Below are 16,241 nucleotides of genomic sequence, written 5' to 3'. Positions count from 1 at the left end.
GCATGTACACGTGGAGGCGACACTTCAGTGGGGATGTGGGATGTAGGAAGGAGGAGGGAGGGATGGAGAGAGAGTAAAGGATGGAGGGAAGGAGGGATGGAGAGAGAGTAAAGGATGGAGGGAGGGAGAGAGAGTAAAGGATGGAGGGAGGGATGGAGAGAAAACGGGGTTTGAGGATGGAGGGATTGAGTAGGGAGAAATCGAGCGATCTATGGAGGGGAGAGAATTTGACGGAGGGATTGATGGAGGTAGAGCGGCAATGGGTATGGAGGGAATGATTGAATAGGGGGGGGGCAGAGGAGTGAGGGGAGGGGTTGGGTTTGGAGATGCCGTGCACACTCCGCCCTGATTGATGCACGTCCCGTCTCCTAGCAACGGCCAACCACATCGCTACCATTGAGCACAGAGAGACGCAAATAGCGAACAGGACTCGGGGTGTGGGGGCACTTGACGGCAATAGCGGCATGGTCATGTGAACAATATCGAGCGAGAAATCAAGGCCTGATTATGGGCAATATAACAAAGACACGGCCAGACGTATTAGCCCTGGGGACATTCAATGGTTCGACTTATCGCGCGCCTTGTCTATCCACTGTTGGATTAAGGCCTCCATCCCCACACATCGGGGTTGCTTGAGCCATAGAATGATCAGGCCGGTGAGTGAGGGTTGGCGAGTCAGTCGGAAAAGGGTAAACTGGTCTAAACGGGTTATCGTTTAACGAGCCGACTTTTCCGACTGCCTCGTTATGTTTTCGGGCCACGTTGCTCATCTGAGTCAGAACCCTTATTGATTCCACTCCGAGGCCAGAGTTAGTCCTTGACAAGAACTCTCTCTCTCTCTCGAGTGCAGCCCTCACATCGCCGTGACTCACTCCACCATCCTCCCCCCTCGTTCCTCTACAGACAGCAGCAACAGGCACAGACAAAGTTCCCCCAGTGTAGCCCACACAGGCTATTGGGGCAAGTGCTGTTAGCGAGCAACAGCACCTATGAAGATATTAGTCTCCCCAGTGCTGGTGTTGTTTAACACGCCGCACCAGGTACTCACTTAGGGCTGACTCGACCTAGGGACAAGGTCAACATCGATATTATCCGTAAGCGGGAAATCTAATTCGGATCGCTTTCGGGTTCGTTACGTGCGAAAGTGCGCTAACCACCGCACCACCGCTCCCCACATCACCACTCCCCCCACCACACCACCACTCCCCCCACCACACCGCCACCTCCCTCCCCCACGGCATCATTAGCACGGAGCGGTTGCCCGGCAGCCGCGCCACCTCGCTCGTCTGTCCGTGTCTGCTGCACACTCAGCGGTGGAGCCGGCACAGGTGCGAGGGGCTGATAGCGGAAGCCGCCGCTGTTTGAACAAAATCCGTAAAGACCAGGGACTGGGTGGGGGGCGGGGAGGTTGTAGGAAGGGGGGATAGTGACCCCCCCCCTCCAACCCCCACCCCCCACCACACCTGCTGCCACCCCCCACCACACCTGCTGCCCCCCCCCCCACCTCTCTGCCTTCTCACAAATGACAGATCCAGAGGGGGGACGGTAGGGGGGGGGTGCGATTCCCACCCCCCCCCCCCATGACTTTTTTAATGTGTACACAGGGTGGCCCAAAGGTCCAGGACACAGGGTTATTTGATTTATTTAAACAGTGGCATTAAAACATTTAAATTGTTTATTCTTTAAGTTAATATTATACCTATTCTCATTAGTAATATCCATTCTGTTCTTTTTCTGATGACATTTACATTTTAAACGAAAAATCTAAACCCATGTCATTTGTTAAAATAAATATAACCGTGTGTGCTGATTTTTTTGTCCACCCTATATATGACTCAGACGAACATAAGAACCGTAGACTTATACAAAGATCCCCCGTATATCCTGAACAGACTTTTGGGGCAAGCGTAGTTAGCGAAGATGGTGGGTCGCCAGCACCACGCCTGGCCGCCTTTGTCTACCCAGTTGCGCTGTTGACACATCGCACTCAGTACTCACTTGAGGCCCAGTCGGCCGAGGGCTCGGGACCGATTCAGATAATCGTCACTGGTGTTGGCTACGAGTTAACTCGGGTAGATGGGTTCGCAACGCTGCGTCGAGCTAACCACAACACCCCCGCTCCCCACAACCACGACACAAGACTTATACAGTGATCCATAGACTCACATTATAGACCCATTGACTTAAAGATACCTACAGACTCACATAGCAACCCACAGACTCAAATAGAGACCTTACAGACTAGCATGGGACCGAAAACTAACATGGAGATCCAAATACTTACATAGCAACTCAAATACTCGGATAAAGACCGAGAGACTCGCATTCTATCCTTGCGTATGGCAGCGTGTTCAGGAGCTGAATGCCAATGAGGTGTTCTGGCCACAACGAGTGGGCTTCAGGAGAGAGTTCCTGTCGTTTTGCTGTTCCTCCTTCGTTGAAGGATCGCAGACTAGTGGCTTACTATACGGTCCAATATAAATGACACGTTGGTATAAGGTTGCACTGCTATTCGGGACTAATTACCAGAGATAAAACATGGCCACACTGATCAAAGAGATAGCCTGCCAGGGTTGCTATCTCCGCAAAATTAAAAAACCGGAACACAATGGGAGGAAGTGAATGAGTCTCGCAATATCTGACTAGTGGAGAGCCACACGCCATCACGGGAAGGACTTATCCATTGAGCACAATTGCACCTTTTGCAGTCAAAAATAATTTGCATTTTACGTTCGTGAAATTCAAATTGTTCAACTTTTAATTTCGCATTCGTTAAAGTTACAAAACAAGTTTGCTTGTAGTTGCATCGGCACTAGTTACGTGCAGATTGTGAGAGCGAGTTGGAGAAAGCGAACCAGCAGTTCTCAACACGTGGGTCGGTCTTGCAATTGCGACTTACCTTGGTCTCCCCGAGGTCTCACCTGGTTAAACAAAACACTGATCCTTTTAGAGGGCGGCAGAGGCTGCAGCACAGATACCGTGCAGGAGATATTTCGAATGCGCGCGGGGAACGCCGGCGACGAAACAAAGTTGATGTGGGACGCCCAGGTGGCGAGCTGTTAACTCCCTCCCCAAGCATGCAGGAGGTCGTGGGTTTGATCCCAACCCTGCCACCTGTCTATGTGGAGTGTGCATGTTCTCCCCGTGGTCGTGTGGATATTTGTCCGGGTGCTGCGGTTTTTCCCTCCACGTTTATAAACACGCGTTTGAGAGAATTGGGATGCTATAAATTTACACGTGATAAGCCACTTTCGTTGCCCTATCAATTGTGGTCAGGTCGCTTCTGAGAAAGAGCTACAGAGTTCAGTGGGCCTTACCTGGTGAAATACAAATAGTTTAGTTTAGTACTCGATGCTCGTGGTGTTTGTGTGGGAGAGGACGCACTCATGTCGGTGCCTCTGTATTCTGACTGGATTCGAAGGATCTTCCGCAGGTAGCGTTGATGGCACTTCGAGCACGTCGTCCGTGACATATACTTTAAACCACAACATGAAACGATTGTCCAATTCATATGGGGTGGGTGGGGTGGTGGGCTGGGTGGGTGAGGGGTAGAATCCCAGTGGGTGCAGATACTCATTCACACGAACCAAACACCCAAACAGCAATTCCAACAACAACGCTCCAAACAAGATAACATAACATCTACGTTTTCAGGGAGGCATTGGGGTGGGGGAATCTAAGGCAGAGGGATAGATCAGAGGAAAAGCATGGGGAAAGCAGGGCGAGGATACGGCAGGCATGGGGCCACAATAGGAGGGCGGGGGAGTGAATAAAAGGGCAGGACAAGGGGAGAGAGGGATGCAGGAGGCACGGGGAACGTGTGGGGTTGGGGGGTTGGGGGGTTGGGGGGGTGGCAGGGAAACACGTGAGACTGGGTGAGACTGTGCGTGGCAAATGCAGACACTACATCTGAGGGAAGCAGGCAAATGCTGGAAGAGAGTCGTGAGAAAACTGCACGAGACTTGGGGGAAGCGCGGGGAAGCGCAGGGAAGCAGTGAAGGGCTGCGTGAAGCAATGTGGGATGTAGAGAGACCTGGGTGGACGGGGGGAGAGGTATGGGAAGGCATGGGGAGGTCTGTGCCAATTGGCAGAGATGCAAGGTCAACACTTAGGGCCAAAGGGCAGAGGCCCGAGCTCTATCTCCACTTCGGCCACGTGCAGGTCGCAGTGGCGCCGTGACCTCCCGTGCCACGCCCTGTAGCTCTGCTGCTTGTGCTGCTCGTGACACCGGTTGTGCTGCTCGTTGTGCTTCGTGTTGTGGCCCTGTCCCCGTGTGGGATGCGCCCTCTGGGCCCCGTACTCCTCGGGGCCCCGCCAGTCCCTCCCCTTCATCTTCAGCTGCTCTTCCCCTCTCCGCCTGCTGCCCTGCCCCTGACCTTGCCCCTGCCCCCGCCGGCCGTCCCCTTGCCGCGCCTCGGCGCTCGCCTCGCTCCCGGCCCCCGAGGTCGCGTGGCCTCCCCAGCCGCGGCCCCGGCTTGCGTCGGACTCCGCCTGCCCGGCCCCACGCTCTCCGCGCTTCCTCGTCGAGTTCTTGGTGTCCTCGTAGGGCCGGTGGCGGGGGTCTGGCCCTCGCACCTCCTCCTCCTTCTTCCTTTTCCCGTGCTCGGCGGCCGCGTCGCGCGCCTCCACGTAGAGCCGCTCCCACAGGTGCGAGCGCTGCCGCTCGGCCTCCAGCGCCACGGCCGCCGCGTCGCGCTCTCCACGGGTGGTCGCGGAGGCCGCACGCTCCTCCCGCAGCTCCCGGTGGAGTCGGCGAACCTCGGCCTGCAGCCGGCGGCCCTCGGCCGCCAGCTCCCGCGCCGCCGCCCGTGCGGCCTCCTGCCCTCGTGCGGTGGTGGCCCCGGGGGCCTCCTGCTTCACCGCCACAGTGGATCCCCTGGCCTCTTGGCGTAGCTGGGACAGCGCCGACCGCAGCTCGACATTCTCCTGGGACAGGGCTCCGCGCTCGGCCTCCCAACGCCTGGCCATGGCGGTCCCCTCGGCCTGCAGACGGGAACATACGTACAAAAATCCCCCATGTAGCCTGAACAGACTGTTGAGGAAAATGTTGTCAGCGAGCACCTGTGAAGACAGGCACAGCAAGCGAGGAGGTGGGTGGCCAGCACTACGCCAGGCCGCCTTCCTCTCCCAAGTGGCGATATTTGCACATCGCACCAGGTAATAATTTGAGGTTGAGTCGACCTATGGTGGCCCAGGACCAGTTCAGATAATCGTCACAGGTGATGGCCGCGAGTGGAAATCGAACTTGGGTTACCGCTGCACGACCGCTCCCCACGTGCACGAACAAAGACACGTACACACACACACGCACATCGCGGATTCCGGCATGTGGCGGGGCCAGGTCCACCAGAAAGAGGTGTGAGTGTACTCACTTGTGTGACAATGTGAGTGTGTGCGTGTCCGTGTGTGGGAGACCATATGTAAACACGTGTGTATGTGTGTGTACATGTCTACGTGTGCACATATGCGAGTATTAATGTGTATATACGTTGATCCAATCTCCGACCCCCAGGAACAGGTTTGCAGATTTGCTGAGCATTTCTGTGAGGTCCTGGGGGAGGGGAAATCCCTCAGCCAGGAAAACATCGTGGCACAAAGTGGGATGACTCTGCTGAGGCTGCGGTGCCTCAAATATTGTAAGAAGTCACCCCCTGTGAGTGGCTGGCTGAGGTGCCATCTGTTGAGGAAATACTGAAGGCAATCCGGAGTCTGAGACCAGGAAAGGCACCGGGTAGAGATGATCTCCCAAGCAAAATGCTGAGGGAGGGTGGCGTTTGTGCACAGACTGCCCTATATGACATCATAACAACAGTCTGGACCGCTGGACGGGTTCCGCAGGATTGGAAGGATGCCCTGGTAGTCCCCCTCTTTAAGAAGGGGGACCGCACAGACTGTAACAACTACAGGGGAATCTCACTCCTCAGTGTGCCGGGAAAGGTCCTGGCAAGGATTATTCAACATTGCCTTGCCAGGCACGCTGAGGAGAGGCTTGCGGAGCCCCAATGCGGTTTCAGGAAAGGGCGGTCCTGCACAGATGCCATATTTTCTGTCCGTCTGCTACAGCAGAGGTGTAGGAAATTCCAACAAGACCTACATCTCTGCTTTATTGACCTGGTCAAGGCCTATGATACCATCAGTAGGCCTGGGCTCTGGGTTGTTCTTCGTGCTTTTGGAGTCCCTGACCCTCTGCTCACGATCATTAAAGACCTTCATGATGGCGAGCGGGCTCGGGTAAAACTACGTGGCCGGGAATCAGAGCCATTCCGTGTACACCTTGGGGTGCGACAGGGATGTCCTCTGGCTCCCACATTATTTAACATCTATTTTGACCACGTAGTTCGTGAAGCCTTCAATAGCTGTACCGGGGGAATCTCCATTTGGTACAGATATAATGGGAGGCTGATCGATGCCCGGGTGCGGTCAAGGGATGGCTCCCTATTGCTCAACCATGTTATGTCTGCCGATGATTTGGTAATAGCTGCTCATTCAGAGGAGGAGTTGGAGACGCTGCTGCTGAGACTGGAGCGTGCCACTAAGAGATGGGGCCTTACCATCAGCCCCACCAAAACTAAGCACCTGCCTGGGTATTTTGTACCATCGGACACTCCACCCCCACAACTCCCAATCGGTGATGGGGCAGGTGTGGAGAGAGTGGAGAGTTTCCCATACCTGGGCAGTGTGCTTATGACCAGCTCCAGTTTAACAGCAGAGGTCTCACTCCGAATCAGTCGAGCGGCAATATCTTATCATCGGTTGCGTAACGCTGTGTGGAAGCTACCTGGTCTCTCGCTCCGCACTAAGCTTCAGGTCTTCTCGGCCACGGCCATTCCCTCCCTTCGCTACGCTTGCGAAACGTGGACCCCCCTAATGTAACATCTTCGCCGGTTAGAAACATTTAGGCTAGCCTGCCTACGATCCATTCTGGGTTTAACCAGGCTGGATTGTGTGAGGAGCTCACAAATCTTTGAAAGATCTGGGCAAGGTCCCATCGGTGAGCTCTTCCGGCAAGCAAGGCTGCGTTGGCTGGGTCATGTAGCCCGCATGCCCAGCCACCGCATGCCGAAACAGCTTTTGTTCGGCCGGATCGAGGGGCTAAACAGGCGCGGCACGGGCTAGAGAAGAGATGGAGTGATGTGGTACAGGAGGACGTGGAGCTGAGTGGACTTGCCGATGACTGGTACCAGCGGAGTCAAGATCGGCCTCTGTGGAGGAGGCTCGTGAAGGACGCTACTGGGCGGTTGGAGGCAGTCGCCCTCCAACAACAACGAAGGGCGGAGGAGCGACGCTCACAACAACGAGCGGAGTGCCGGGTGGCTAAAGCACAGCAGGTTGGCACAGTAGGGGGCACAGGTGGTGCATCAGCCAGTCATCTTAGTCAGTCGACCCGTGGCACTTGGGTCTGCCCCGTGACCTCCTGCCAGCGGGCGTTCGACACTTCACGTGGCCTCAAGGTGCACATGGCCTGGCACAAGCGTCGTGGTGACGTCACCGCCACTTTGTGGCGAATGGCGGTTGTTGTTGTTGCTGTGGGCTTGGTACTGCCCACAGAACCCTTCATGTGCCCTGTCAGCCCTCATAGGTGCTCACTAACAGCACCTGCCACAACAGTCTGTTAAAAGGTCAACTGGGGATCTTTGTATGAATAAACATGTGTATGTGTGTATGCGTATGTGTAGACCTGCACCACCTCCAATTAGCACGGTTGGCTACGTACGGTGCGAAAAAAGTTAAACCTACATACACCTATGTGAGTGTTCATGTGTGTATATATGTTGGTAAACGTATGTACATGTGTGTGCGCGTGTGAGTTCACCATCACCTGCAGCTGGCGCTCGGTTGCCCCGAGCTGCTCGTTCTCCTGCATCAGCGTCCCCTGCCTCCCGCTTGCCACTGCTCACGCACGCACGGCCACACATTCAGGGGGCTCACAATGGCCGTGTCGGGGCACCGAGCCGGCACCACTGAAATCCTGGGTTCAAATCCAGTTTAGCCACCCGTGACTATACCGGGTTCTCAAATGTAGCGAAATGATGGTCTCAGCCCAGTCGCCCATGGTCTCATATTGAGATCCATAGACTCACGTAAAGTCACAGACTCAGATACCTATAGACTTAGACTAGAGTTGTGACTAAATTGGCTTCTTAAGTGCAGAGAGATGATGGTCTCAGTCTGGTCACCAATGACTACAAAAAAATGACAATAAGCAAACTGCAAATAAAATACTCAGACACCACAGGGCACCCTGCTCTGTTAGCGAGCTCTGGTTACTACATCTGACTCAAAGCCGCAGACACGCATATTAGGCCGAGTGGACCTGGGGTTGGATGGTGTGGATGACCGGGGAGTGTGTGGTTAGGGGCTGGGTGGTGGGGGGCTGGGTGGTTGGGGCTGGGTGGTTGGGGGCTGGGTGGTTAGGGGCTGGGTGGTTGGGGGCTGGGTGGTTGGGGGCTGGGTGGTTGGGGGCTGGGTGGTTGGGGGCTGGGTGGTTGGGGCTGGGTGGTGGGGGGCTGGGTGGTTGGGGGCTGGGTGGTTGGGGGCTGGGTGGTTGGGGGCTGGGTGGTTGGGGGCTGGGTGGTTGGGGGCTGGGTGGTTGGGGGCTGGGTGGTGGGGGGCTGGGTGGTGGGGGGCTGGGTGGTGGGGGTTTGTGCCGCTCACCGTGGTTGCTCGCGACCACCAGGCCCAGCACCCCGATGAGCGCCAGGGTGGGCACCAGCACCGTCAACGACGCGTCCGTGCCGGGCACGGTGCCCCCGGTGCCAGGTGCGGTGCCGTCGGCCAGCGCGGTGGGGAGTTGCCGGCGGGCGAGGCGTCGGCGCAGCCTGGGCGCCGTCGGCCCGCTCCTGATCTCGTCACCATCACTTTGACCGAGCTTCTCCTGGTCTTCCTCGTCAGTGCTGGAGCCGGCACCCAACGGGGCTGCAGGAGACGCAAGCGGAACCATCATCGCTCGGCTCCATGAACCCTCGTTATCCTTGTTACGATGGCAGGATCACTGCCCTCATCGAAACAGCAGAGCGGATAGCGCAGGTGGAACGATTTTGCGAATTTCCGCATCTCTGGATCGTGAATGGCGACACCTCTCGTGGCCGTAGTGGTGACATTGATCCATTACGTACAACAAACGCGAGCCTACAACACGAGTGTTTGCACGTGCGATTTGGACGCACGTTCCGTGAGCTCGTCTGTGTTGGTCACTCGTCTTTTCTGGGTATTGGCTCCCACGTGAGTGTCTCAAACGCTGCAGATCGCCGAACTAAACCCACCTCGCTCGCGCCCCAGGGGGAACGGGAAGCAGTCACGGATTCTTGAGGACCCCACGAGGGCATCCTCGCTGCCCGCCCGCGTGCCAGGCTCCGCGGATGCCTTGGGGTGGGAGGAGCGGGGAGGAGGGGGGTCCTGCAGGCCTGCAGAGGGTGACGGAACTGCGGAGTCGGGCACCTCCACGGGTGGCTCAGGGGAAGCGCGAGGACCCGGAACCTCGTCGAGCGCAGAGGGATCCAGCGCGAAGAGGTCATTGTTGTCGCTTCTGCTCACCTCCCGTCTCACCTTCTGGTTCACTTCCCCACACACCTCCTTCATTACCTCCATGCTCACCTCCCTTCTCACCTCCACGTCCACCTCCTCCATCACCGCCTCGCTCACCTCCCCTCCCACCCCCTCACTCACCTCACCTCTCTCCTCCTCGCTGAACTCCTCGCCCACCTCCTCACTCGCTGCCTCTCTCACCATCTCACTCGCCTTCTCGCTCAACCCCTGTCTCACCTCCCCACTCACTTCCTCCATCTCATCACTCACCTCCACCCTCATATTGCCACTGACTTCATCCCTCGCCTCATCTATCGCCTGGCTGACCTCGTCTCTCACCTCCTCACTCATTTTCACCTCTTTGCTCACGTTGGCTCCATCTTCTTCCACCCTCTTAAACACCTTGTCCATTGGTTCATTTGTCTTGCCCACCTCCTCCGTTATCTCGTTCACCTCCTCCTTCACCTCTTCAGGTTTGGCGGGTTGCTCCACCTGTTTTCGTTCACTCAGTTAGCGCTCCTCACCGTGACGTGAATGTGATATATGCAACGCTAATGTCCAAAATGTTTACATTTAAGATAAACAAGGCAAATAACTCGGAGCCATTTCAAACACATTTAATGTGAGCTCCGAATTGTCTTAGGGAGAGTTCAGGACGAACAGCTTAGGTATGTGACTGTAAGATAGGATGCGCTGCTTTTGTGCTTGAAGGGTGAGCCACAAGCTTAAGCGATAACATCTGGCAACACAGCACTTTGTTCTAACATATCACTCTCTGCTTAAATAAATGCTACTGTTCAACGTAAGTTTCGAATAAATACTACCCATGATTCAGCTGTTATTACTAATGCTGCTGCTGCTACTGCTGTGGTTACTGTGGTGATTGCCACTGCTGTTACTCACCGTGCACGTGGCCTCGTCGGGGACTCGGCCCTCCCCCACCCCCTCAGGGCCCTCACCCCCGGCGTCCAACGCCTCCCAGAGTTTCCCTTCCAGGAACCCTGCGAGACAAAAACTCCTCGATCACTCCGAGTGTGGAGGACGACCGCAGCAGCGGTGGCGCAGGCGAACGTGAACCAACACAACCGCAATCCTAGCCACCGTGGTGAGATGTTTACTACCTTGTTTGGTATACAGGAGGTCGTGGGTTCGATCCCGGAATCTGATGCCTGCATGTGTAGTGACGTTAATGGTGCCACTATGGTGTTAGCGCCAGCCACTGTGCATCTGGAACCTCTCTCGGGGGCCAGGGTGAGTATGGCAAGCGAGTGGGCCCTAAGGGGCATAGTCCTGGTGACGGCCTGAGAGAGGGCAAGTGAGGACGGGGTAGTCTGGGTGAACCCGAGAGGGCACGTGACTGGGACAAGGTAGCGAAGGGAGCTTGAGAGACACGGAATGCTCGGTCGGGCGTGGCCGAGGGCGGAGCGAGGCCACGCTCAGGAGCATCAAGGGGCAGGCCCGGGAGCGTTCGTGGCTGTTCTCTGGAATCAACTATCGGCGCTACGTCTCTCCGATCTTCGGTCTCCGCTCAGCATCGTGGGTCAGTCAGGGTGTTACTGACTGACCCGGTTACGTAGTTGCCCTGTTGGGGTCGAGTTAGCCGTGTGTACGTTGTGTAGTTGGCCCTGTTGAGGCTGTGTAATAAACGTGTTGCCTCCAAGTAAAGTGTGTGCCTCCGTGAAGAACACTAAACATATTTGGAGTTTGCATATTCTCCCCATGGTCGCGTGGATTTTTCTCAGGGTCCTCCGGGTTTTCCCTCCGCGTTTAGAAACAACGCGCGTTTAGAGTATTAGGCTGTTAGAAATGACCACACGATAAGCCACTTTGTTGAGCTATCATTTATTGCCAGGTCGCTTCTGAAAGAGCTACATAAATAGTTTAATCCCAACTCTTCATTCAAACCCCTAAACCTAACCCATAATCCTAACTGAAAACCTTAACTCTAACTCCTCACACTAAACGCGAACCCCTGATCTCGACCCATCACAACGCGAGGCCCTGACCCCGCCAGACAGGTGCGCGCTGTGTCACTGCCGTACCCCCCAGCTCGGCACCGCACGGCGCCGTCTCAGCGACATCTCCCTGGGGATCGTCGCAGTGGCAGAGCCGGTGGCTCCGCTCCGCACCCACGCGCTCCTCGTCCAGGCCCTGCATGCCGCGGACACACGGGAGGCCGCACGGGAGGCCGGGAGGCCTCACGGGAGGTCGCACGGGAGGCCGCACGGGAGGCCGAGAGGCACACGGGAGGCCTCGGGTAAGCGCCTCTGCCTCTCGCCGCATCCCCCCCCAACCGGACGTAAATGAAACCCGCGCTGTTTGCTGTGGAAATCGCGGCCGCTGCGTAAGGGGACCGAGCCAACGCGCAAGCGGGGTCCGTGGGGGAGTATTGGGGGGGAGACGGGGGCCCAGTTCCCTACGTCTCCCCGCGGGTCACCTCGCCACTCCCCGCTCACCACACGCATCCCCTCACCCCTTACACCACGGGTGCCCAAAACCCCTCCGGTCCACTCACTCCTCACACGCGTCCACAACACGCGGGTCAAACTTAACATCTCTTAATGTTCGACGGCTTGTGCACCAGATCTTATTTATTCACGATGTACTTACAAAAAAATCCGCAGACTACTTACTGGATCTCCTCTCTGTTTCAAAGAACAAATTTGACCTCAGGTCTTCGCTCATTTACCAGCTTCACATTCCCTATTGCCGTACAAAAACCGGAGGAAGGGCCTTTGCTATTGATGCCCCCAGGGTCTGGAATGCTATTGCCAATAAACTGCAACTTGAATCACTACCTATGAGATCTTCACTCAAAACTGCTCTAGAGGAGTTGTACACCCCTAGCCGCCACTGCTATTCAGTGGCCTAAAATATGCTTCTAGATTTTGGTGTTATAATTTATTAATGTAGTTTATTGTTAAAAATTCGGTCACAGTCCCTATGATCACTGTTACATTGCATTTATGGCTTTTATTTTGGTGATTTCGAAAACGATTTTTTTGTTTTGGCCATGTTTTTGTTTATTGTAGTACGGAGTTAGACTGATGTCCTTAATCTTAGTTGTCTTGTGGTTGTTGTTATTTGACTTGCATCCCACTGGGATTTTTGCACACAGCGTTGGCGTACGGTGCTATTTCAGGAATATTTTGATGTTTTTTTCCTGGATTTTCTGTTTGCACAGTCACATAATCACTTTAAGATGTTTTCTTGTTCATGTTTTTGTTTGTTGCGGTTGCACCCGATTCAAGAGCCGAATGGCTCACAGGGCTATACCAAATAAATGAACTAACTATGAACTAACGAGGGTCCCTCACCTCGCGGCTCAGCAGAGTCCACCCGCTCGAGTCGCTGTCGCTCTCCGAACTCGACATCGCGGCGTCGGCGACGGTGGAGGCCAAACCTGAGGTCGGGGTCGACATGGAACTCAGTGTACTTGTGTGGCTGGACGTGTATCGGCGTGTTCATGTGTTATTCCGATTTAGCACGAAACACAAAAGGCAGCGAATGTCCCACACGTTCGCGTTCGTTTCTCAGTCAAGCGACCCGCCCGCCGTCCCCACTCGCCGCTTGTTCACGTGGCGAGCGCACTGCGCTACCACCAACACCGGCGACCACGCTCGCGGCCAGCAACAGCGGCGAACATGTGAATGGTGCGCTGCGTAAACGTCAAAGGCGACCGGGCGTGGAGCTGGCCGCCGTGCCGGCTTATCCCCCCCACCCCAACTCAGGCTGTTGGGGTTTGTTGTTGTTGTTTACGGGCATCAACCCCGCACGCGTCTCACCCTGCATGCCCTCCCACGAGCTGATCTCTTCACTCCGTCTCCTCCGTGGACGTCTCAGGCCATCGTTGGGCGCGCCCCTCCCGGCCCCTCCCGGCCCCTGGCCACCACTCCGCGTCACTCCTCGCGCCTTTGTTTACTTGCGAATGCAAATCACCTCGGCCTGGCCGCGCGCGAACCCCCGACGCTTGCCTAGCCGCCCTACCGGGAGAACCCTCACCGATGCCGGCAGGCCGAGCCAGACCCGAGGCGGGTGCGGGTGGTCGTGGTAGGGGGTGAGTCGGTTAACGGAGCGGCTTGCACGCCTTCGCGGAGCGGTGGGATGGGATGGATGGTGGACCCCGACCCCGACGCTGCCGACGCCGCCGCCGCCGTGCGTCTGCGCTCGGATCGCGTCTCCTCGCCTTGCCCGGGCTGCGAGTAACATGGAGTGAGGCGCCACGGGTCACATGGCCGCGAGTTACGTCACCGCGGGACAGACCCCCCCCCTGCCCACCCCCCATTCCCCCCCCTGCCCACCCCCCATTCCCCCCCTGCCCACCCCCCATTCCCCCCCCTGCCCACCCCCCATTCCCCCCCCTGCCCACCCCCCATTCCCCCTCACCTCCGCCCCCCCACTCCCCCCCCCCACTCCCCCCCATCGCCCACCCCCCTATTCCGCTCCTCGCCCACCTCCGCCCATCCCCCCCATTCCCCCCTGCCCCGTATGCCCCCTCCCCCGCGTCGTCTTGGCAACCAAATGTAAACATTGAGTCACGTGACCCCGCCCGCTGAACACAGCTAACGCTAAAAATTTGATTTAAAGCTTTCGTGACTGCAGTAATTCATATCCTTAGTTTTTTCGGTAAAGTCACGTTGAAGAGAAACAACAAAATAATAAATATACGTAAAATATTCGGTCGTCTTCAGATGAAGACGACCGTTTGAGTTATGGTCGAAACGTCGTGAGAATTTTTTATTGGTTTATATATATTTTATTATTTTGTTGTTTCTCTTCAACGTGACTTTACCGAAAAAACTAAGGATACAGCTAACGCTATTAAACCTAAACTAAGACTGAGGACGATTACGACTGAAGTCGTAACGACGAGCGACGCGTACCATAACCTATTATCGTTACCGTATTCTCCACATTGATTCAAGAGTTGACTCATTGTAATACACAAACACTTACGTACGCATGTACATGCAAAGACAATGATCCCCCGCATAGCCTTAACAGTGTTGGGGCAAGTGCTGTTAGCGAGTACCTATGAAGGCTGGCACAGCACGCGACGAGGTGGATGTCCAACCCTACCACCTTTGTATCCCCAAAGTTGATGATGACACACCCCACCAAGGTACTTATTTCAGGCTGAGTCGACCTAGTGGAGACTCAGAACCGGTCAAAATATGCGCCACTGTTATTGGTTAGCTAACCACTACACCATCACTACACATACACACATCGGCAGACATTTCAGAGGTCCTGGGCTTAATTCCCAGTCTGAGTGATGCGTGATTAAGCTATTTTGTTGTGTGTAGTGAGGTTTACGTACCGGCCCGGTTGTCCCTTGTCTGTAAAAAATAAACAACATGAACTAAATGTGTTTTTTAAAAATTAATTCACCTGAGCCAGCCCTGAGGGATACCATATATGAATATATGTCGTTGTGTTTTGCGCAACTATACTGTTTCATAGGATATTAATAAGGGCCATTGCTCGAAACGTCGCCTATTATATAATGTATTTTTCCATTTAAGGCCACGGTGTTATGATTGACAAATTTGTTGATTTTTTTGTTTTGTTATTTGTGCTTTTGCACCACTGCTAATGCAGTGGCAACAGCAACATCACCACAGAAATATTCGTAACACTGGTGAATGCAGCGCCTGCAGTGGCTACAGGAGTCACGTGAATCCATAATTAATGTATCACGTGTGTATGTTGAACTTCTTTCGCACCGTACGTAGCCAACCGTGCTAATCGGAATTGACCCCTCCACCACCTTAAACTACTTTTTTTATTTATTTTACCAGGTAAGGCCCACTGAGCTATGGTGTTCTTTTTCAGAAGCGCCTGGTCACAACTGATATCTCCACGAAGTAGCTTATCATATGGAAATTTACAGCAGCCAAATAATCTAAACGGATGAATCTAAATGTGGTGGGGAAAACCGTAGGACCCGGAGAAAAATCCACGTGACCACGGGGAGAGGGAGAACATGCAAACTCAAAATATACAGCAGGCGTCAGGGTCAGGATTGAATCCACGACCCCCTGTATACCAGGCGAGGTAGTTAAAACCTCGCCACCGTGGCGCTACACGGGATTGTCTCGTTTACACAGATGTTATACTTTATACGCGGCCAATGTATTGACAATCTTCTGACCGATAAAGCTCAAGCTCCAATGGTGGTAGTGTAAGACTTTTAATTAAACATTAGCGCATGATGATGTTTCGCTGAAACTGCTCGGAGATGCATCAGGTAATGAACGTGAGCAATATACACTGATGACGTAAGATAATAATCATAATAACATCTTTGTAAGCGTGATAATCGTGTCGGCAAATGGAGGGTTAGTGACTATGGTGGCGAGAGGGCGCCGCGATGGTGAGATGTTAACTACCTCGCCTGGTATACAGGGGGTCGTGCATTCAATCCTGACCCTGACGCCTGCTGTATATTTGGAGTTTGCGTGTCCTCTCTTCCCATGGTCCCGTGGATTTTTCTCCGGGTCCTCCCAATTTCCCCCTCCACGTGTAGAAACATAAGATTCGTGTATTTCTTTGCGATACATTTTCCATATCGTAGGCCGCTTCGTTGAGCTATTATTTGTGACTAGATCGCTTCAGAAAAAGAGCTAAATAGATTAGTGGGCCTTACCTGGTAAGATAAAAACACTTTCGTGCAGTGTCTATGGACCATTTAATTAAATCACTGTAGTTTGCAC

General features: G+C 54.7%; 1 protein-coding gene across 3 annotated transcripts; it reads right to left on the bottom strand.

The window, feature by feature from the left end:
- Positions 1-2,735: 2,735 nt before the first annotated feature.
- On the bottom strand, positions 2,736-13,789 carry LOC116953527 (uncharacterized). Of its 3 annotated transcripts, none has more exons than XM_032973796.2 (8): positions 13,311-13,789; positions 12,843-12,928; positions 11,568-11,676; positions 10,429-10,526; positions 9,264-10,017; positions 8,656-8,916; positions 7,820-7,890; positions 2,736-4,983 (listed from the first exon to the last, which is right to left on the bottom strand). In XM_032973796.2, the coding sequence occupies exons 1-8, from the start codon at positions 13,315-13,317 to the stop codon at positions 4,102-4,104; spliced, it is 2,268 nt and encodes a 755-aa protein (XP_032829687.2). In that variant the 5' UTR covers positions 13,318-13,789; the 3' UTR covers positions 2,736-4,101. The 3 variants fall into 3 exon arrangements, with proteins under 3 accessions (XP_032829687.2, XP_032829688.2, XP_032829690.2); XM_032973797.2 differs by having other exon boundaries at positions 13,528-13,789; XM_032973799.2 differs by lacking the exon at positions 13,311-13,789 and having other exon boundaries at positions 11,568-11,722; positions 12,843-12,929.
- Between the last annotated feature and the right edge of the window lie 2,452 nt (positions 13,790-16,241).

This window comes from Petromyzon marinus, chromosome 52 (genome assembly GCF_048934315.1).
Source record: "Petromyzon marinus isolate PM22_M1 ecotype Great Lakes invasive population chromosome 52, UKy_Petmar_22M1.pri1.0, whole genome shotgun sequence".
Lineage (NCBI taxonomy): Eukaryota > Metazoa > Chordata > Hyperoartia > Petromyzontiformes > Petromyzontidae > Petromyzon > Petromyzon marinus.
This window is presented reverse-complemented; position numbering and strand designations above follow the sequence as displayed.